Source organism: Oryzias latipes, chromosome 5 (genome assembly GCF_053564925.1).
Source record: "Oryzias latipes strain Hd-rR chromosome 5, Olatipes_Hd-rR_3.1".
Taxonomy (NCBI): domain Eukaryota; kingdom Metazoa; phylum Chordata; class Actinopteri; order Beloniformes; family Adrianichthyidae; genus Oryzias; species Oryzias latipes.
Window position 1 is genome coordinate 10,552,923 of NC_136241.1, and position 21,600 is coordinate 10,574,522.

Below are 21,600 nucleotides of genomic sequence, written 5' to 3' on the forward strand. Positions count from 1 at the left end.
TTTTTAAAATAGATTTTATTAATATATTTTTATCATGCGCTTCACTTTTCTAATAGTTTATTTTACTTTGGAGGAACACTTTTTACTTTATAAAAAAAAAAAAAAGTAAGAAAAGGAATCTATAAATACTAATATTTCACGGGTTTGATCAGCTGAGTGACGCCCAGACAAGAGGCAAATGCTTTCAAACATTATTTAGATCTATTGCGATCCTGAAGTGCTTTTCTTGTTTGGGCTCTTGTGTGAGAAGCGGCAGTGAATTAAAAAAAAAAAAGCGCACGGTGCTGATCTGATTGGTCGGCCGGCTCCTGGCTAAACCCACTCTCCTTCATCCATAAAAGAAAGGGCAGGGAGCCTATGGGAGCGCGCGGCTGTCTCCTCCTACGACATGCACGAAAGTTGGCCACTTAAACTACTTCCAGCAAGCCACCAGACATTATACTGAACCCAAACTAGAACGAGGGGGAAGAGAAACACCAGCGCTCTCAATTTAGGTGCCACTCCTCCATTTCCAAACCTAATTTGTTGCAACATTTTTCTTTATTTTGTGGCACATTCATCACGTCAGGGGAGAGGATCAGTTTTATTCCCCCCTCCGGTGGAAGGAGAGCTTGTCAAGATCACCCGCCTGGGATTAGGATTTGACAGCAGCGGCGCATCTTGTTGAGCGTTTTGAATACATTCCTTTTTTTTCTATTTCACTTTGTTGGGGTTGTTCATCGTTTCTCTGGTTGGGCTGGGGGTCTGGGGAGCTTGGACTTTCTCAGAGCTGAAGGCTCGATCAGTGTCCAGTTGGGTGTTTTTGCCTGGGTGGCTAGATGATGGCTACTCTGCCCGGAACTGTGCCTCGGATGGTGCGCCCTGCGCCAGGCCAGAATTACCCAAGAACCGGTTTCCCCCTAGAAGGTAAGGAAGGGGACAAGGAGTGCTTCTTTTTTGGACTTGTGTTCGAACCCTCAGTGGTTGCCCGCTGTGTGAGCCCTCAGATGTGACACATGCTGAGAAATAAAACAATAACATTGTTGGAACAAAAGCGCAATCACTGCGTATTAAGTTCAATTTAGTTTAGATCAAAATGTTTTTTTAACACAATACTTACATATATATATATATTATTTTGTCAAATGAATACATTTAAATAAACTCTGATAAATTATATCCCAACTTTACTGCTTATCAAAAAAGGCCTCTACATATAACCGTCATATTTTAGTTTCTCTCTTTAATATCCAAATGTTTTCATACATTATTTAACAAATATCTGCAATTTTAACATGTAAATCCATTTTTTAAAATAACTTTAATTTATTCTACTTTTACATTACCCCCACTAAAATCACCAGACACATATGGGCGGGAAAACAAAGAACATTTTTATTTGCATGCATTTGTGGAAACACTTTTCCCAACACCCACTTCGTGCTCAAGTGCTTCGGACGGAAGCGTAAAAAACCACGTAGCTCGCGAGTTCCTCGAGCCCCGGGATTTGCTCAAGTGTCCTGCTGCTGGAAATGGCAATAACACACACAGCAAAAAGATGGCTCAAAGGATCACATCAATATTTGTACAGCATGACTAGGAATAATCAAGGTGGGGAGAGTTGGCCACTTTAGGGTCTCTTGAATGTGAAATTGCTTCCTCAAGTGGCCTCGGACGCATCCTGTCATCCAGACTAAGGCTGCGTCAATTTGGCACCACGCTCCTTTGAAAATGTGCAATATGATAATGAGCGCGTCCTGCTAAATATCAACAACAAATGCGCCACTGATGGAAAATTATCTTTTCAAATTGAAGTGATTTGTTTTTGTTGGTTTTACTTTTATTATTTTCTGCTGCGCGTCTTTGAAGCTGTTGTTGTTTGTTGTGGCGCAGTGTCTACCCCTCTGGGCCAGGGTAGGGTGAATCAGCTTGGAGGAGTGTTCATCAACGGGAGGCCCTTGCCAAATCACATCCGACACAAGATAGTGGAGATGGCCCACCACGGAATCCGACCCTGCGTGATCTCGCGGCAACTGCGAGTTTCTCACGGTTGTGTGTCCAAGATCCTCTGTCGGTACCAGGAGACCGGATCCATCCGTCCGGGAGCCATCGGAGGCAGTAAACCCAGGGTGAGTGGCGGTCCGCCGCCCCAAAAAACTGGGTCACCGCAGCAGGCTGATGGACCCCCTATCTGTCATTTTTATTTTAACAATCCATAAAAGTTTTGTATTTTAAATAATATGAGAAAAAAAACGTATTTTTATATATATGAATAACAGATTATGGATTTAATTGTGCCCTTTTTGTTAATTAAATTCACTGCTTCATCCTTGATGACAAAATGCAAATAAAAAAAATGTTTTAGGCTTTAAACTAAATAACATAACTTTTGGTTTTTGGTTGGAAATATAGAATTAATAATATTTCAAAACATATTTATATATGTGCATTATAATAACATACATTATAGGTCCACACATTTATAAAATATAAAATGTTTTTTAATGAGTTAATTCGTTTTTTTAAACATAAACAAGTATCATATTTCTTTTAAACCCCCTAAAATGTAATTAGTTTTTTTTTTGTGAATGAGATTTTCTTAAAATAAAATAGATAAATAAAAATACAGGTGAAACTAAAATTGTTCGTTTGTTTGCCCCCCCCCCCCATTCTTGCTTGGATTCCATTTCAAACCTAAAGCAGGTGGCAACTCCTGATGTGGAGAAGCGGATCGAAGAGTACAAGAGAGAAAACCCTGGCATGTTCAGCTGGGAGATCCGGGATAAGCTGCTGAAGGACGGTGTGTGCGACAGAAGCACAGTTCCTTCAGGTGAGGCTTCATCTGGTAAGCTGCACTTTTTTATTTTTACTCACTACCAGTGAACACTGCAGCATCACTGACTTCAACATGTCCACTTACTGAAAATGAAACCCCATCAGTAAGCAGCTGTTTGACCTAGAAAAAAAGAGAAAGCTCCTGTTGAAATGTGGCTTCAGTGTTTCTGTTTCATTTTGCTTTAACATTTTGGACAGTTTGGTTTAAGCTGGTGCTTCATGTCAAACTTTTGCTGTGCCTTATTCTGTATCCTTCTAAAATGTTTGATAGGATTATTTTGGTTCTTTTATGGGTTTTAGGGCTAATCACCCATTTACCTTTTTGTTGCCATTAGTGAGCTCCATCAGCCGCGTTTTGAGGGCCCGATTTGGCAAAAAAGATGACGAGGATGACTGTGATAAGAAGGATGAAGATGGAGAAAAGAAAACAAAGCATAGCATCGATGGCATCCTCGGTGATAAATGTAAGTTAACTCAAAATTTCTGAAATTTCAAATTTTATTATCATCATCAAAGTGGGGGAAATGTTTGAAATAGACTTCCTGCCTAAAATCAGATTGTGGGGGGGAAAAACTGTTCTTCCGAGCTGCTGCTAAACAGGCAGAATTCATGCCTGCTCTGATCCTCCGAGCCAGGCACTTGTTCGTTCATGCAATTATTTATGAGAGTCTTGGCAGAAGGTATTTAACTGCAGAAAATTAATTTGTGTGGCGAATTCCTCCTTATTCATTTTCTCAGTCATTTAACGACCTCTAAATGACAGCTGACAGTTGACCCATTTTGCAAACGGTGTCAGTTCACTGACATTTCAACACTTGTCAGTTAAAGTGAAAATCAATCTTTGAATTATAATTATTATTTTTATTACTATTATTATTATTATTATTTCCGGGCACATAAAACAATATATTTTGTCTGTTCGCTTCCTTGTTTTCTACCCTAAAAAGGTCAAATGCTTCTTTAACAATAAAATGTACTAAATGTTCATCACACAAATATTAAAAATAATAATCAATGTATAACGTTGTTTTTTTACTGTCCTGCTTTGCCGGTTTTACACCAATAAACTGAGACTTGCGCCTCTTTAAACCATGCAAACTTTGGCCCTCTTTTATGTGAATGGATTGGAGACAAAAATGCGCAGAGGCTTCATTCTTCCTCAAAAGGACCCCCCCCCCCCCGCTCCAAATAATAAAAAATAGTTTAAAACTTGAATCTGAACTTCACGAGCAAAACCTCCTCTGTCGACGCTTTTCTGAAGTGATGAGTCCGCGGCACAAAAGCAAATCCTGGAAAGCAGGGCGGCGAAAAGAGGAGACTATAGGCCTGACCATTCTCATGGAAAAAAAGGAGAGAAAAGTTTGGACAAAGGGCAGGAGCAGACATAAAGGGGGATGAATAATTCAGTACGCCCCGCTGCTAGATAGTTTTGTAATTTTATATAATGGCCTTTGGAGAAGAATTGGTTGATAGCGTGAAAACGGTCCTCTTTTCTGTCACACCACGCATTAATGTTCGAAGAGAAGAAAAAAAATGTCACCATTTTGTTGCAAATATCTTCTGTGTTCCAGCAGAATGGTTGTAAGCACTGCTGGCCGAAAAACGACCGACATCTTGAGCCGGACCGCGTCTTTACGCACAACCATAAGGCGGTTAATGTGATAGTTGGACGTGTGAAAGGTTGAATTATCACTAAATCATCAGTTCCCCGCAGACCCGCGCGCTGTACGCAGACCGCGCGCGCGGGTTTCTGTCGCTTGTGTTTTAAATTAGGATTGATTTACGTTGCTATAAAAAGCGACGCACGGTGCGCGTAATGTAGTTTAGACGACGAGCATCCGGATGGCGTTTAATAATGTTAATACTTATTAGAGTAAGCGCTTGGAACGGCGCTTGCTGAATAGGTGGCTGTGTTCGTGCCGGGTGTAATAGCTTCCAGGCATGGTAAGAAATGTATTTATCCCCAATCAGCCCCTCACTCTCTCTGAGTTTGAAGCACAGTTCTTATGTGGAGAGGGGTTTTAAAGCAGATTAAATAGAGCCTTTTATTTCTTTTCACTTTCATCTCAGAGCGGAGCTCATAGTGTCTCGCCCTGGGCGAAATAAAAAAACATTTTTTTTTATTTATCCAGATTTTAAGACTTTTATTTATTTATCTGTTAGTTTATTAGGTTTCGCTATTTGGTTTTCTCATATGTTACATCACAGGTTTACTTCAATTTTATCTTCACTGGGATTATTTTTAATTGAACAATGGAGGTTGTTTTTATTTTGCTGCAACGAAAAACGTTGTTTTTCCAAAAGGACATTTATTTGATTTTAACTGGGAAAATGTTCCACTTTTTTTCACTTTCAAGATTCACAACTTATGCAGAAGCGCATGAGCTCTGCAGAAAATTATGCGCAAGAATCTGGGGAGGAAGACGGTGCCAGCGCACACGCAGGCGGCATTATTTTGCGCATGGCCTCGGACGGAATCAGCCGTAATGCACGCTTTTGCCACATTGATGCGTCCTGTTACCGGTCACATGCAGTGGAGACACGCAGCACACACTTCAACAGCATTTTCCCTGCTCCCCTCTAATTACAGATGACACGTGGGGTCACTTCAAAGCTCGGGAATGGAAAAGAAAAAAAAATCAGAGCATTCATCAGGATACATCAACTTTCTTTTTTTAATCATCTTTCTGCAGTCTTCACTTTTTTGTTTGGCATTTATGATATGCTCAAATCATCAGACACAATTTCCTTTGCTCCAAATTCCAAACGCAGTAATCGACAGGCCATTGTTTTCCTCATGAAACAAAACAAAATAAGATGCTTCTGTTTATAAGAATGAGTGTATTTTCACTGCACAAACACACACATGCGCACAGAGATATCCACTCCGTGTGCGCACTTCCAGTCTCTAAGTGTATGGTAATATAATGTAGCTATATTTCGGGTCTAAAGCCGCGCTGAATGAGAAGGACAGGGGAATGAAGCGGGAGACCACTTCAAACAAATCCATCTGGAACAGTGTGTGAGAGAGATTCAGTGAAAGTATGGGGAAGTTATTTAGCTATTAATAACGTTTTTTCCTCAGGCATTGAGAGTGACTCCATCTGCACTTTCTCGCAGCTATTTGGCTGGGTGGAAATTGAGGGAGACCCAAATGTTGGGCAGAGATAACATACCCATCATAGCCCAGACCCTGCGCTGTGCATCACTGCATTAAACTCGGATTAACCTCCCCTGTCCCCGCAGCCACTCAAGCCACATTTCACTGGAATTTACATTGGTAGGCCCGCATTTCTTATGGAAAGAGTTGAAAGAAGCAACTATTATTATTATTATTATTATTATTATTATTATTATTATTATTATTATTATTATTATTATTATTATTATTATTATTGTGTTTTATTTAATTTCTAATGGATTTGTTTATCAACTTTGAACAAGCAATTTCCCCAAAATACCTATATGAATTAATTTAACATACTCTTAAATCACTTAATGTTATTTTTTTCCAACACTATTCAGGTTTTTTCCATGTTTGGATATTTTTTTAGGTTACTTTTTGGAGCAATACTACTTTTGGGGATTAAAGTTCATTTTAACTCAATTTATGTTTTTCTTTTTTCTGAGTTATTTTCTTTTATTTTTCATTTTTTATTTTTTTAGTTTAAACAACCCAGAAAAAAGTCATTCCCTTTTTTTTTACTTTAGAGTTGGGTTTAAAATGACCCAGCATTGGTTATTTTTAACTGTGGAGTTTTTAGTGTGTGATAAGAATAGCCTGAAAGTTTGCGCTCTTAAGTGAACCATTGCTAATTGTAAGATCTGTTCATGTAGTCTGTTCGTATCTATTTATGGATTGTAAACTAATCAGCAGCCTAAATATTTATTCAGATCCGTTGATCTGTGGCTTTTGTTTTTTTGAAATGCATGTGCTGTTATATTGTTGTGCTGGTAATTTACTGCAAGATGTTTTTGATTAGTCCGCCTATAACTGATTAGTTATTGTAATGATTATTTTAAGTTATACCTAACCGTCACTCTTTTTCTACTCTAATGACATGAAATGAGACAGTTGCTGCAACAATTTATTGGCAGGTTTAAACTTAAAATGAACAAAAACAAATAATCTGAAAATATAGGTAAAGTTCTTTTCAGCATGGTCTTAGTGGAGCATGTTGCTTAGCAACTATGTTTTACCATGTTATGGTTAAAAAGGCTTCACAAGTAGAGATTCAGTTAAAAAAAGATGTAGCCTGTTGCTAACTATAAAAAAAAGTCTATCCATGCTTTAATTAGGCCTTATTAGAGGATTTCATTTTTAATTTGTGTTGTATTTTTGATAGTAGACTATTTACACGACTTGATGATAGGAACGACTTGCGGTGTAACAAATTGCCCTTTTGGTAACTTGAGGTAACTTGAGCAAACTGTGCAACACAATAACAAGAAACCCAGTGTTATGAGTAATGAGCATCATTTCTGAGGAGGACAGTTTAAGCTTACAGACCTACAACCCGGCAAGGCGTTTCAGTGTCAGGAGCTTTAAGTGTCGAAAGCATTAAAGAAAAAAAAGTAGAGTAGGTTTAAATTCACTCTGCGCTGGCATTTGACTTTGATCACATGAGAAATATTCATGGAAGCACAAACACCAGCTCTGTCACCATTATCCAGGCTGACAGTGATACCTCTCAAGGCTGTCTATTAATTAAAGTACCGCTTACCATGTGGGACGACTTCCTATCTGGGCACAAAAATGGTTTTTCCATCTCTTGTGGGGCTCTTGAAAAGGGGCAATCTTCCCTCTCCAGCTTCTTGTGGGAAATTTAAAAGTGTACAGAGGAAGACATGGGGATTTCTAGCTCATTTATAAAGACGAGTTTATAATCCTTTCCTGCTTAATAACTTAAAAGGATTCAATTTCTTCCCTCATTTACGGGGTTATGATCACACATTGTTAGATGCAGATAGCAACATTTCAAGGTTAACGTTTCCTGTTTGCAAATATCAGAAAATAAGCTGTAAGCCCATAGGTGCCCTTTGTTTGGCCAGCAAATTTCCTCTCTCAGCACTGATAGGGCCATTTTAGATGTTGTTAGAATTAATGTGATAACAAGAGTGATGCTGCTGAAGACCGGCTGGATAAGATGCCACAAAGCGTTTGTAGAATGATGTGATATTTAATTATAGCATATAATTTCACCACCGAGAATTAAATTCCGTAGGCTTACGCAGACTCTGAGGATTGAGTGACTGGTTGGGGGTCTCAAGCCATACGAGACAAATTAAAGAGGAAGCACTGCCCTCCAGGTATCCTGTCACAACAGTAGGGTGCTTCAGTGCGTCTCTCATTTCTGTCTGTGTTTTACTCCGCCAATTTTCACTGTGGCACTCTTGGATGCTGTGGCGTGCCTGCAGGGCTGTGGTCCAAAAGAAATAGAAAATCTCTATGTTTTATCCTCTACTTTCCTTCCAGTTTGATTTTTCTCTCCCCTCTTTTCTCATTTTTTCTACACACCACACACAACAGCTGGGGTTTGAAAACTTAAAGAAAGATCATTTCAATTTTACATTGACCAGAAAGTACCAAAAAAGTTTTTGTCAATGTTGTCTTGTTTTTGGTTTTAGATCATTTTATTGTAAATCATTTTAAACAGGAAGACGCTGTGAGTTTGTCTAAATTGCCAATATTTTATATTCCAAAGTGTTGTGCAATTATTACAAATAATAATAATTTTCTTGTTTTTTTAAATAATCACATGTGTACTTCAAATATAACAAATTTATGCCACACTTTTTACTATTATTTTCCTTTTATTTAGTATTTTCAGCCCGTCTGCCACACACCCACTTCAGCCCTTTAATTTATTCCCCAAATTGGCAGCGTTTTGTTAACATTAATGTTTAATTGGCTGTAAGAAGATGAATGAGGCTGACAGGAATCAGCTGTCCACAGATTCCCCTGTGAGTCTGACTCGGAAATCATAACCTGCCCAGCTTTTCCCTAACTGAAACCAGCTCGTTGAACTTGTCACATCTAATTAGTCTGTTAAAACGCAGCCAGTGAATCAGGGAGAAACAGTAGGCGGTTTGGTCCGGGGCAGCCAATAAGGCCTTTTTGGGTCAAATAGTAAAGGGGTGGGGGTCAGTAATGGTGGAGTGGGCGATGGGGGTATGGGGGGGATGACAGCGTGGCTGAATTGGACTGCTGCAAATATTATTTTTATCCTTTCTTTAACTTAAACTCTTATTTACCAGCAAACTAAACATGCACTGGTAAGCTTTGATTTAATCATGAAAAAATATATATCTTTATGAACGACTATTTCATATTGAGTTTTATTTTATATCTATCTATCTATCTATCTATCTATCTATCTATCTATCTATCTATCTATCTATCTATCTATCTATCTATATATATATATATATATATATATATATATATATATATATATATATATATATATATATATATATATATATATATATAATGAGAGAGAGAGAGAGAGAGAGAGAGAGAGAGATAGATAGATATATATAGATATTTTTTTTACAAACTTAAACAACAGATTAACAGTTTGCTTCCTCCACACTTTTTCTTTTGCAATCTATTTTCTTAGTGTGTTAATACATAAATGAGGAAAAATGACTGTTTTATTCATATTTTAAATCTTAAACAGAAATTCATACATATCTAAATGTCCATATACTTCCTTTAAAATAAACATTTTTGGGCTGTTTCCTTTTAAGACACATTTACAGACTTTTATTTTGTAAATATTTTCAATTAAAGGATCTCTTTGTACCTTCTGTGCAAATGTGTGAGATTTTGCAGAAGCGTTCTTTCTTCGTTGGAATGGCTTTTTTTCCCTTCTCGTCTACTTGCTACATGAAGTCCCTGTGATGTTTGACAGCCTACTCTCACCATTGTTGGATGAACGGCCACAAGAATAGAAAGAGAGAAAGAAGAGGGAGGAGAAAAGGCCCTTCTGTTATTTTCGGTCTTGTGACTTGCTGCATAGGCCATTCAGCAAAGTTGATGAACTCCTCCAAAAAGTTTATTAAGGGGACGAAAACAATGCAAACCAAAGCCTCCGGGTGCCTGCGCAGACAGTTTATAAACTAGCTGCTATTGTGCCTCAAAGGCAGATGCATGAATACTTTTGAATAGGAGCCTTCAAACTGACACGATCAGGCTGGACAGCAGCAGTTTTAAAGAGAGACAGGGTGCTTCTGCTGGAGCTCAGATCTCTGCCTTTTTTGCATTAATGTACATCTGCAAAGGAAAGGGGGAGGAGGAATTGTCATGGTCACAGAGTTTCTCTGTGGCTTTGTTCTACATGTGCTTTAAAAAAAAATGATCTGAGATCGTCTTGGATTCTTTGAGTCCAAAATTAAAAAAACGCACATAAACTTATGTCAAAGTTCAATTATTCATTAAGTCAACATGAATGCTTTTAGTTGATGAACTCCTAAAGTAAAAAGAACAGCATCCCGGTTTTTGTTTTGGATAAACTGGGTGTGAAAAGTTGGGACATTTCTGATCATTTGTGCAAACAGAAATGAGCTTGTGAAGTCGATTCCTTATTTTTCTCTTTTTCAGTAAACAATAGACTGTCACTCTTTGTCCGTCCACCCTCCTTCTGTCCCTCCCACCTCCACTCTCCCTTTTAGCCCTCTCCGTCTCTGGCTCTGTGCCTCTCAACATCAGAGGGAGTCCAGTGATTTGTGACCCCAGCAACCCACACTTAATCTGGCTAAAGAGGGAGAGCATCCCGTTTTCAGCTCGGCGGGCCCCAAACAGGCCAAGCCTGCTCTGGCAGGTGTCACCATTAGCAAACAATTGGTCCCCAGTCTCATGGCCCGTACCCCAGTGCGACACTGAACCTAAACTATTTGAGACTTGATGAAAGGATGCACCAAATAGGGAATGTGGACGGGAGGAGAGGAGGGTGAGGACAAGGGAGAGATTACACTCTCAGACAGCTATTAGCAGGGATGAGGCTTTTCTAAACAAACAAAAAGAACGAGAAGAAGACGATCAATATTGTGTTAGTTTAGCGAGTGGCAGAGTGGCTTTGGAGTATTTATTTTCTGCCCCATTGTTTTTTTCGACCTTTCAAATGTCTGTGGGCCATATTGGCAATCCAATTAGGTTCTGAGAGGGTCCCTGGGAGGCCCAATTTTTCTGTCGGCCAGTTTGTGGGCAGTTCATTCACAGATTTTGTGTTGTAATGAATCCTGATTGGCGAGTATTACTTTGGATGGTGGACAATGACCGGGTTGTCTGCTGGGGTGGGGGGACAACACTCTGTGATGACAGAGGTCTGCTTCACCCGGTGGGATTGCAATCCCTCCACTTCATTAGACAGAAACGTCTTAGCAAAGAGGCCTGAGGTAATGGGAAGAGAATGAGTTGACATGTGGACTGCTGCTTCTGTTGAGTTGGTATATGTCCTGACAAGAGGGTCTATGTTTTTTTAAAAGCCATTTATTTATCCCTCAAGACTGATTCCTTGCCATGCCACAAGAAAAGACAAGTGTTCGCTGCGGGGGGGGGGGGATTTGTTTCAAAGGTTTTAATGGGAAAACCTCTGGTTTTTGCAATTGGAACAAAATCATATTTAATTATTTTAGATGTCAGCACCAAAAAATAGAAACATCTCATTATTGTTGCTGGTATTCTGCAAACAAATTGTTTAAATATGTGTGAGGAAAAAACCACAGATTCTCTAAAAATATTTTTCAGAGAACTACAGTAGTCAAAATAAGTTGATTAATTTATTTTTAGGATTGTTTCTGCTTCAAACAACACAACTAATATAGAGACATTTCGAAAATGTCCATTTAAATGTTCCTCAACTATTTTCAAACCATATTTTCATCTTTAAACTTTAACAGGAGAATAACTTTTATTACGAAAATTAAATTTGGACACATTATGACCAAATCCTGTAAGTCTGTAAACACTCCATCGCTTACGTTCCACTGTGTTTGATTAAGAAACTGGAGGCAGCGCTTTTCTTTTTGACCTGAAGCACCTTTTTCTCGGTTGCACTGGTGATGTGTCCCCTCTTTTATATTGAATTTATTCATATTAATTTTCCTTCCCAGCATTCCCTGTCCATGTTTAAAAAAAATGATGACTGAATTTCAGTAAAAAAAAGCTAAACTGATCAAATCATAATCTCTTTCTGTGAAATTGAGAAATAAACAGTCGTACCTGTAATTCAGTCAAAATTTTTATCCGATCAGAGTAAAAAAGAAATGTAACGGATCTTTGGCTTGACCATTAAGCCGTTGATATTGAGCTAAACAATAAAAGAACATGAAAAAATGCTTGTACGGTACATCAGGATATCTCAGGCTTTATTATGTCCATATTAAATTATGCGACGGATGAGCGGACTAGAGGCGCATAATTTATTGAAAGAAATGTAGTTTCCTCCAATTCGCCTTGCTAGCTAAGGTTGTCAAAGTCTGACAGCTGGCACAGATCAGGACAGTGTGTTGCATTATGGCCGTCCGCTGGTTACCATGGAGTTGCATTAGAAAAGACAAAAAGCATTTCTGGCTAATTTTATTACAATACAGGAATAGCCCACATAATGTGCAACAGTAATTATGTTTAGCACAGTGCGCCCACGCTCTCCCTGAGTGATGAATGAGGAACATTGACCACGGTCTCCTAGTTTTAAAATCGCCATTAGCCTATGCTACTTAGGGCCAGAACATTTCACATTTTATGCTCTTGATGTGCCACACCACTGAAATATTCATTTGTTTTAATTGTGCAGGTTTTTTTTTTTTATTACCACAAAGACAATAAACATGTTCCCCAAGTGTTGCAAATCAGAAGTGTGTTTTTTTTTCTGTCGCCACGCTAAAATGTGAAAGCGCTTGTCCAAACAGTGGGGTGGAGCTCCTGTTCCATTCCACAAAATAACAACTTGAAATGTTGTCCCCCCCTTTTCAACTAATGGGCTTATTTCTGCATCGTCAGTCATTCTCTCCTTGGGGAATATGTAGTCTCAGTATAAAAAGCTTTTCTGCTGTGAACATTATAACCTCTTACTATAGGGGGACTCTTGGAAATTAATGCCAAGCACTGAAATGCTGGAATGTGTCCCAAAAAAAAGGCTTTTTATGGAAAATGTTTAGTTGATTCTTGAAGATAAAGTGGTTTCTTTAATATGTGAGATCAGAGGAGACTGGTTTTTAAAGATTTCTATTTTCTAAGTTATGGTGATAAAAAAACAAACGTTTTGCTTTCACAAAAAATAAGGAGCTAATATGATAGTAATTATCTTTGGTCAAAGTGTCTTTTAAAGGAGAAATGTGGTGTTCCTTTCAATTATTTCTTTATTTTCAAGCTTTGTTTCAGCTCCTCTTTCACAAACTCCTCTTTTCTTCTGGAAATCTCAAACTTTTCCACAATATTTGCAGCCCATCCCTGTCCAGAAAATTAGAAAACTTCCCTGAGGCACATAAAAATGTCCAGTGTGCATTCCTATATGCTGCCCAGTAATCTCTCCTTGGCTTTATTGAGAAAATGATTTGTTCCTCCAGGAGTCCTCAGCTCACAGCCTTGAGACGTAGCTGTTTGATTTCCTGCGTTGGTTTTTAGAGATCTATGCTGGGGGACCGGAGCACAGGCTCTAGTGCCATTTGGAGGAGACCCCCATGGGCGCTTCTTTACTTTCTTGTGCTCTCTTAATTTCATTACTTTGGTGTGACCTCAATTAGCAAAGACTTGGGTTCAGGCTGTGACATTCTGTTCACAGAAGAGAAACCCCAGTGTGAAGTTAAGTCTTAGTGAAGAAGTGAGAGGTGGCAGAAGTCTTATATCCAGAGTTACATTTAGCTTCTTCTGAAGTTTCAAAATGATCTTTTATACATTCTGTTGTAAAGTTTTGTTCTTAAAAATAAATTGTGCACAAAAAGTTCAAGTATTTAGTAAAAACTAATGAAAACTTGAACGATTAAAGGTTATTTCTGCATGGAATTGATGAGAAGAACCAATGCAGAATAAAGAAATAATAATGCTCCAAGACGCCTTGAGCCCTAATCAGAAACATTGCACGCCTTGAAGTCAAAGGCAAACGTTTATAATGTCTCTAATATCCCACATTTAACCAGTAGTACGTAAAATAAAAAGAATCCCACCCTTCAAGCTCTTCACGCTTTCACACTTAGGCAGCGCAGAGGCATGGGGAGTCAATATGTCAGCGTTTATGGATGCCCTGCGGAGGTGCACAGGGCTGTCAAGCCTCTATTCATGCTCTAATGGCCCCCTGAGGAGCTCGTCTCTCTGGGCTGAAAAGGCCGGGAGGCCCAGTGGACGCCCTGTTGTTGAAGGTGAGCATGCGCTCTCATGGACGCGCTGCGCCTTCATCCATATGACAACAGCCATAAAAGAGCATCGCTCTCACTGCTTCCCCCCCTCTCCTCTGCATACCCCTCAACCCCTCCACTTTCTCCCCACCTCAAACAGAGAGAAGGGGGCTAATTGTTTGTTGTGAGAGCCAAAGATTATAGAGCCTCCCATCTTTCTTTCTCCCTTGCCTTTTTCCTCCTTTTTTTTAAACCCCCTTCTTTTTTCTTTTTTTTTTCTTCTAAGGACCACGATTCTGTCAGACAAACAAGGGAAGAAAAGTGTTGGAATTTTCCTGAGGAATGTCGATCCAAGACAGCCTTAAACTGCCACTCTGGCAGGCAGAGCTTACATGCTAAATTGCAAAAAGCTAGCCCCTCTTTTAGTTTCATCACATAGTTATTGCACTCGGTCGAAGTTGCTTTCTCACGTCCTTGAACTGAAGTGAATTTTTTTTGGCACAAGTGCTCCTGGCGAAAAGCCACTTGCTGTAAACCTGTAACTGAAAAGATGTAACCTTGAGATACAGCAAACACCACTGACATCTGCCTGTAAAAGGGTGAATTTTTCAACTTGAACTCCACTTAATGTTTGATGGAATAAAATTCAGCTAAATTACAAATTATGAGCCCCAAAAAATCCACCGACAACCAGGGGAAGTTTTTTTTACAAGGCCGAGTAAACAGTTAAGTTGATGTTCTCTTTATATTCTGTTTATCTTGTGTTTGGAATATTCAATTGCATGCAGATATCCACAGGAAAAGATTATTCAGAGACAAACTGTGTTTAAAGCGTTGTGGTTATCGCTGTCTTCTATCTTGTATTCACATAAGGGTCCTATCTCATACATCGTAAATGCCTTGAATCGCTTGCCTCCTTTAAATTGGCAAGCCCTTCAGGATGAACAGGCAAGTGTATTAAACTGAGATGCCGCACCATTCTCCAAAAAATGCAAATTGGGAAGTTGTTAGTTATTTGATGTTGCTGCACGATCCCCCCCGCCCCCGAAACATCCCTCCACTCCAGTGTTGGTGGTTGAATCGCATGCAGTCCTAGGGACAGGCAGGGCTGTTTATATGCAGGCCTGGAGCAGAGAAGACAGCGCAGAGACAGATGCATGTCAGAGATAGCAGATCCCATCTGAGGCAGATGCCTCTTATCGCAGGCCTGTTTGCATAATTAGTCCTTTTGATATTCACTCCCTCTGACTGACAAAAAGTATAATTGCAGTATCTAGTACGACAAAAGGTAGGCACAAAATAAACAAGTCAACATAAATAGGGAGAAAAGATGTGGTGTTATTTTTGTCCTGTGGGAAAAGAAGAGGGAGGAAAAACAGCATTTTGAACTAAATCTGCTGTCAGTCACAGTCAACTGGTGTGACTCGGTGCTCAGAGGCTGGTCCTGTGAATGCTTGCAAAACACTGAGCGTGAGGCCTGATTGTAATTATGCTGGAACTAATATGCTTTTCAAAATGAGCCATTATGAGCTAATGCTGCACTGCCAAAGCCCTGTCTGTATTTGTCCCTCTGTCTTGAACAGTTTGCAAAGGTATGCCTGATATTGAGGCCATGGGTTATGATATCAGAGAACAGAGATGGTTGCTATACTTTATGCTGCTTTTAGGTGAGTTAGAGTGGAGGCCAGTTTTGCATCTGCTGCCTTCTTGCAGCAATTTTTATAGCACTATTTAAATGCATTTTATGGAACCCAAAACAAATGCAATTTTAAAATAGTTTTATATGTCACAAAAACACATTTAAGGAGATACCAACAGATCTACAACTACTAACAACTACTAACAGATCAATTAGTTAATTGCCACAATAAATGGACTGTATGGAATGGAATAAAATGGTCTGTTTTATTAGCATTACCTCAGCTTCACTGCTGTAAAGTGAACAATTTGAAGATGGAGTGTAGGAGGGGAGGAGAAGACATGAGGGCCGGGGTTGAGGAAACTGGGTGATGAGGATCCCAGCTGCTTATGGTCTCTTTGGAAGGTCAGCAGAGGAGCATCAGAGAAGAGCCTTTTAACCTCCCAGTAACCTTAAAAACTATTCACTTAAAGCGCAGGTCACCCAAGGCAAGATGGTTGCCTCGATGTAAAGATCTGGTGGGAATTTAACCGTCATTAGACCATAATTACGGTGGAGTGAAAACACCAAATGTATTTTCTCCACATCTTCAAGGTTTGGTCAGCAGCAAGTCAGATGTATATATATATATATATGTACATATATATATATTTTACCATTTTTTATATCTCACATATAACCAGAAATAAATGTTCAGCCAGTTTAATCTACCATAATGGTCTCTGCAATGTCATGCTTTTTTCCAACAGTGTTCTTCTTTGCGCATGCTCCCTTGTCTCCACCGATTTTCACGAAATTCCCCCTTGGTAGCTTTTTGCGTAATCGGACGGACAAACAGACAAAGAAAATGACGTCGATTACATCTCAGCTCTCACCTTGCTGGGGGAGATATTGAATTTGATAAAGATGGAGAAGCAGAGTATTAAAGCTATTGCTGTGGCTGGTCCTCCCTTTATTCTGAATCCTATTTCTTAGCAGGTTCTTTATTCTCCAACATTTCAATGTTCAAAGGAAATGAGGGGGGCAGAAGAAAAGCTTATTACACCGGAAGATATTTGAAACTAATTCTAAGAGGTTGTGAAATATCTCCTGGAATTTTATTTTTTACTTTATTTGGGGAAAAACACATTGCTGTTATCAATTTTAAATCTAAAACTTTGTGTTTACTGCAATTCTTTCTTTGCTTACTAATAAGATTTCTAAGAATCTGCAAATGGTAAAATAAATCATAATTTATATTTATATGTTTCAATTTGAATGTTGGTCAACTAAATCTTTCAGAAGCCATGAAACCCAAGAAGTCTAGGTGCTTTTGCTCAAATAGCTCCCGGTGTTATTTTTCATCTTAATCAAGCATTTGCACTGACAAAGTAGAGTGTAAACCTGATTAATTCCTATTTATAATTTAAATCATTATTGGGGTAAACCTTAGAGGGCCCCTGGAGGAGAGTACACAGCACTAATCATGCCCAGTGGATGGAACATAATTAGATTCTAATTGGACAACAACTAATGAGACAAGGCACGAGTGGTTTATCAATATCCACTGAACCTTTGAGAGGGAATTACTGCAGTCGTATTATACAAAGGTCTAATCAGAATGTAGCTTTTTGTGGCTGGTGGACCTTTAAAGAGTTGACCTCGGCAGTCGTGCATGGATTTCATTCAGTCGCATTTTATCTTTGGTAATTTAATCTTTTGTAATTTAGAGCCACCTCTGAGGTGCTTGCTTTCTTTCCATTGTGGTGTATTCATTCTCTGTTGCAGGCTGAGCCTCACATCAACAAAGAAGGCAGCCGTGTGTTATTCTCTTTCCCTCTCCCACCAAATATAGTCAGCATATAGATGAGTTTTAGACCCTCAGTCCTATTTGGCTCCATGCAGCAAAGACCATGGTCCATTTTGCCTTACTTATCGCAGACAGGGCTGTTGACCTGCTGCCTCTGGTTCATGTACAAGAGCAGATGTGTTGCAGTTTAATGATTCTTTTGGTATTTAGCAGTCATTAGCTTAGTGGCACAGATTGCTAAAGAGGTTTACTGGTGTAGTAAAGCCAATGCAAAAAGCAAGAACAAAGAAAATAATGAAGGGGGATTTTTTTTTTTGGCGTCTTTCTCCAAAGTCCTCTGAACATATGTCCATTCCGACCTCCGTTTCTTCCCGCTGAGACACAGAGGTGACTTTGGAAAGTGATCTGCAGACTGCCGGGCTGGTCTCAAGTGTCGTCATGGCAAGTTACCGTGTAAATGAATGTAGGCTTTTTCATGAAAACCAACAAAGGGGTTATGTGGTGTATGTACATATTCAACTTTGTATGTTCAAGGGTGTCTGCAGTGGTGTGAGCTTGTGCTTCAAGAATCAATCTTTATTAAAAAGGATAAGACTGAAGAATTGATTTAATGAATGCGGCCTCATGTCCTGCAGCCACATGTAATCCGCAGAGAATCATTGAGCACGAGCTCAGGGGGACAAAAAAATGTTCGTAGAAGACTCGTAGAGTGGTCTGTAATGATAGTCTCCACATAATCCCATAATTCCTTGTTTAATTAAACTCTGGAGCTGGCCTTGAGACTTCACCAGCTCTGTTGCTCTTTTGTTCTCACAGTTGTTATTTGGAAGCATGGTCTGAGTATTCCTTTTTTTTCCTTCCACTTATGCTAAAAGATTTGACTGAAGTAAAACCAATGTGAGCTGTGAAACAATGAGTTAGACTCAGGTGAGCCTCTCCGGTTCAGTCGAACGGCATAAGGTCTCCTCCAAAGCCAGAAATCGCTTCTTGCACCCTCTTTTTTAAACATCTCCCTTTTTTTTTGTCTCCCACACTTTCTGGACTGTGCATGATGCAATCCAACAAGGCCTAGAGCAAGACTGGCACATCACTCCGCCTTGTCAATGTCTCAATGGGGAAATTATGAAAATAAGAATTTTATGACATGAAATGAAAAGGGCCATGTAGTTTGAATAGACATGCAGAGGAGGTGAAAATGATGCAATTTTCTAAATTCAGTTATAATGGTAATGTGCAATGCTAATGCGTATTTGCTGTCAAAAATTCCCCTGTCGGCCTGGATTGTACAGCTTTGAGCTGCATCTATATTTCTCAAGCAGAAATTCTGCTCAGTTGAATGCTTGAAAAGTAATGTCAAATGTGCTTTAATTCATTTATTGATAGCAGGTGGAAACACACAGGGACTGAATAGGTTTGGTGTGATATTGTGCTCTATTTTACACACTTTGGCTAAGTTGTGTATAAGCAGTGCACCCTGGGCCATTGACAGAGAAAAACAGGGTGAGGAGCAGCAAGGTGGCCTGTGCAGATTAACCCCTCCACGCATCAGCACCCCTCTCCCTCTCAGCTCTCAGCCCTCACCGCCTCTGGGGCCCAGCTCAAAGGCAGGATTGTATATCAGGGCCTCTTCTATGTTAAATAAATATCCACAGATTAAGATAATATTCTTCCAGTTGTATATTCAGAGTAGAGTAGCTGTCATGTGAATCCTCTCTGATGCCAAACCTCCTTCTCCACAGCAACAAAGGAGGCTCCTTTTTAAAATGCAGATAACGCTGGTGTTTCCTGCAAACAGCCCACAGTTAATTCTCACAAAAGACGACCTAACTTCGGTTTGATTGTGTTATCTCACAGAAGGCACCCTCTGCACCTTTCTCCTCACCTCAGGTAGCCGCACAGATGACGGTTCAGATGTGGATTCGGAGCCCGATTTGCCCCTGAAGAGGAAGCAGAGGCGCAGCCGCACCACCTTCACTGCGGAGCAACTAGAGGAGCTGGAGAAAGCTTTTGAAAGGACACATTATCCTGACATCTACACCAGAGAGGAGCTGGCTCAGAGGACAAAACTCACGGAGGCCAGAGTACAGGTCAGATCCACTATTTGTGAGCCTCCGTAATTCAAAACGTACTCCAAAAACTATCAACCTGCTGTTGTGATTACATCTTTAATGTTGCAGCTTTTTAAAATTGAAGGGGTCTAATTTGAAATATTACATTTCATAAACTTTTCTTTATACTGCTTCCTTATTTTATTCATTTTGTATTGATTTATTTGTACACGGCAAAATATAGAAAAAATGTAAAAATCTTTCATATTTAAACCTTTTCTTTAAATAAGCAAAAGAAAATCTGACAATGGGTTATGAAAATAGTCTTACCAAGAATTCGTAGTTTAAGAAAAAAAGTCTTGTCACAAGGACATGTTTTTTTTAACTATAGGGGTATAACGAGTAATCGACCTAATCATTGAATCGATTTATATTCCTATGATCCAACCAGATCGGTTTGTGTGAGGCAAGTTGTTCATTGAATCGACCTATACCATTATAAAATCTTTTCAAAATGAAACAAATCGATAATTTACTTTGGAAAATCCCATATGGATGGAAGCACAGTTTGTTTTTTTAAATATAATATATAATCAACCAAGTGCATCACAGTGATGCACACTTGTGATGCAGCAAAAATGAATCAGTGCATCATTCCAGTCCAATGTGTGGAAACACTTTGAATTTAGCTAAGATAGCCACACAGTGTGCTAGAATGTGCCGACAGAATGTTGATCATTTTGATGTAGAAAAACAACAGTGGGCTGAACTTAATGAAACTAAAATGTGAATGGATTTGTCTTTAATTCTTGTTTACATATTTGTTTGTACACGTATTTAATTTACACTTGATCATCTTGCAAGAAATCTAAGAAATCTGGAAAACCTAATCTGTTTAGTACCCGAGTGTTTCTCTCTGAGTCACACTGGTTGAATTTTTGGCTAAAAAGGTCCTGGATTGATTTTAGGTCAGTGAATCAGATCGAAAGGGAACGTTTATAATGAACCAACATTGACTATGAATCTTATCAACAACAACAGATTACCAATGGTAAAAATGACTAAGATTATTTGCAAATGAAAACTTTCTTGATAAAAGTACTGGCTTGCAAGTCTGAAAATAAGACAATTTCTTCAAAACAAGGGACTTTTTACTTTCTTAAGATTCAGTATCTGCAGTGCATTGTGGGTGACGGGACCTCGAAGTGAGCCTTCCGTTAAGCAGAGAGAGCTTCTTCCATCAGCATTGGTTAAAAAGCCTTCAGAGCTCTGTACAAACAGAGAAAAAAAAGAAAAAATGACAAAAAAAGACACCACTTGTTCTTCCAACCAGAGCACTGATATATTCATCTATCAAGACCATGTTCCGCTTTTATCATCGCTCACTGTGAAATTTTGGAGAGTTTGCTTTCCATTATTACCCTTCATGTTCAAACGCTTGACAGAGAGACTTCCTGCTTCCACACTCCCGAGCAGCAGCGAGCGCGCTCTGACAGCCTGAGTGCTCCTCGGTTGTATGTGAGATTGAAGAAAGATGTGTACAGTAGAGTTACAGCAGCAGCTGTTCCCCCAACGATGGAGAAGGAGAGAAAAAAGGGGAGAGAAAGGGAACGCATTCCTGATGGATTTCTCATTTCGGCCTTTGGCCAGGATCTCATCCCATCACTTTCAAGCTTGCCGCTGCTTGTAAAACCCTCCACATATCACACAGGGCTCCTCATCCTCTCCAGGGACCCCATGCCCGGACAACAACATTAATCAATCAGCCACTTGTAGTAAAAAAAAGAAAAAGAAAGGGGGGGACGGGTGAGGGGTGTGTAGGTTAGCCCTCTCCTCTTACCACAGCCCCACAGACTCACATTAAAACTACCCAAACTCCTCACCGCTTGCTAACTGTTCATCACACTGCCAACACGCAGCTCCGGTAACTGATTCCACACATGTCTTTGTCTGTCTTAAAGCACCCCCCCACC

The 21,600-nt window shown here is 39.4% G+C and overlaps 1 protein-coding gene across 4 annotated transcripts in view; it reads left to right on the forward strand.

Moving 5' to 3' along the window:
* The first annotated feature begins 334 nt into the window (after positions 1-334).
* Positions 335-21,600, forward strand: part of pax7a (paired box 7a) — a 43,184-nt gene continuing 21,918 nt past the window's right edge. The window contains exons 1-5 of one of the 4 annotated variants that reach the window (XM_011474827.4): positions 335-906; positions 1,873-2,108; positions 2,680-2,809; positions 3,150-3,278; positions 19,467-19,666. In XM_011474827.4, the coding sequence (XP_011473129.1) occupies positions 819-906; positions 1,873-2,108; positions 2,680-2,809; positions 3,150-3,278; positions 19,467-19,666 (783 nt within the window). In that variant the 5' untranslated portion in view covers positions 335-818. Of the gene's footprint in view, positions 907-1,872; positions 2,109-2,679; positions 2,825-3,149; positions 3,279-19,466; positions 19,667-21,600 lie in introns of all 4 variants that reach the window. The other 3 variants (NM_001305635.1, XM_011474828.4, XM_078946711.1) reach the window with 3 other exon arrangements.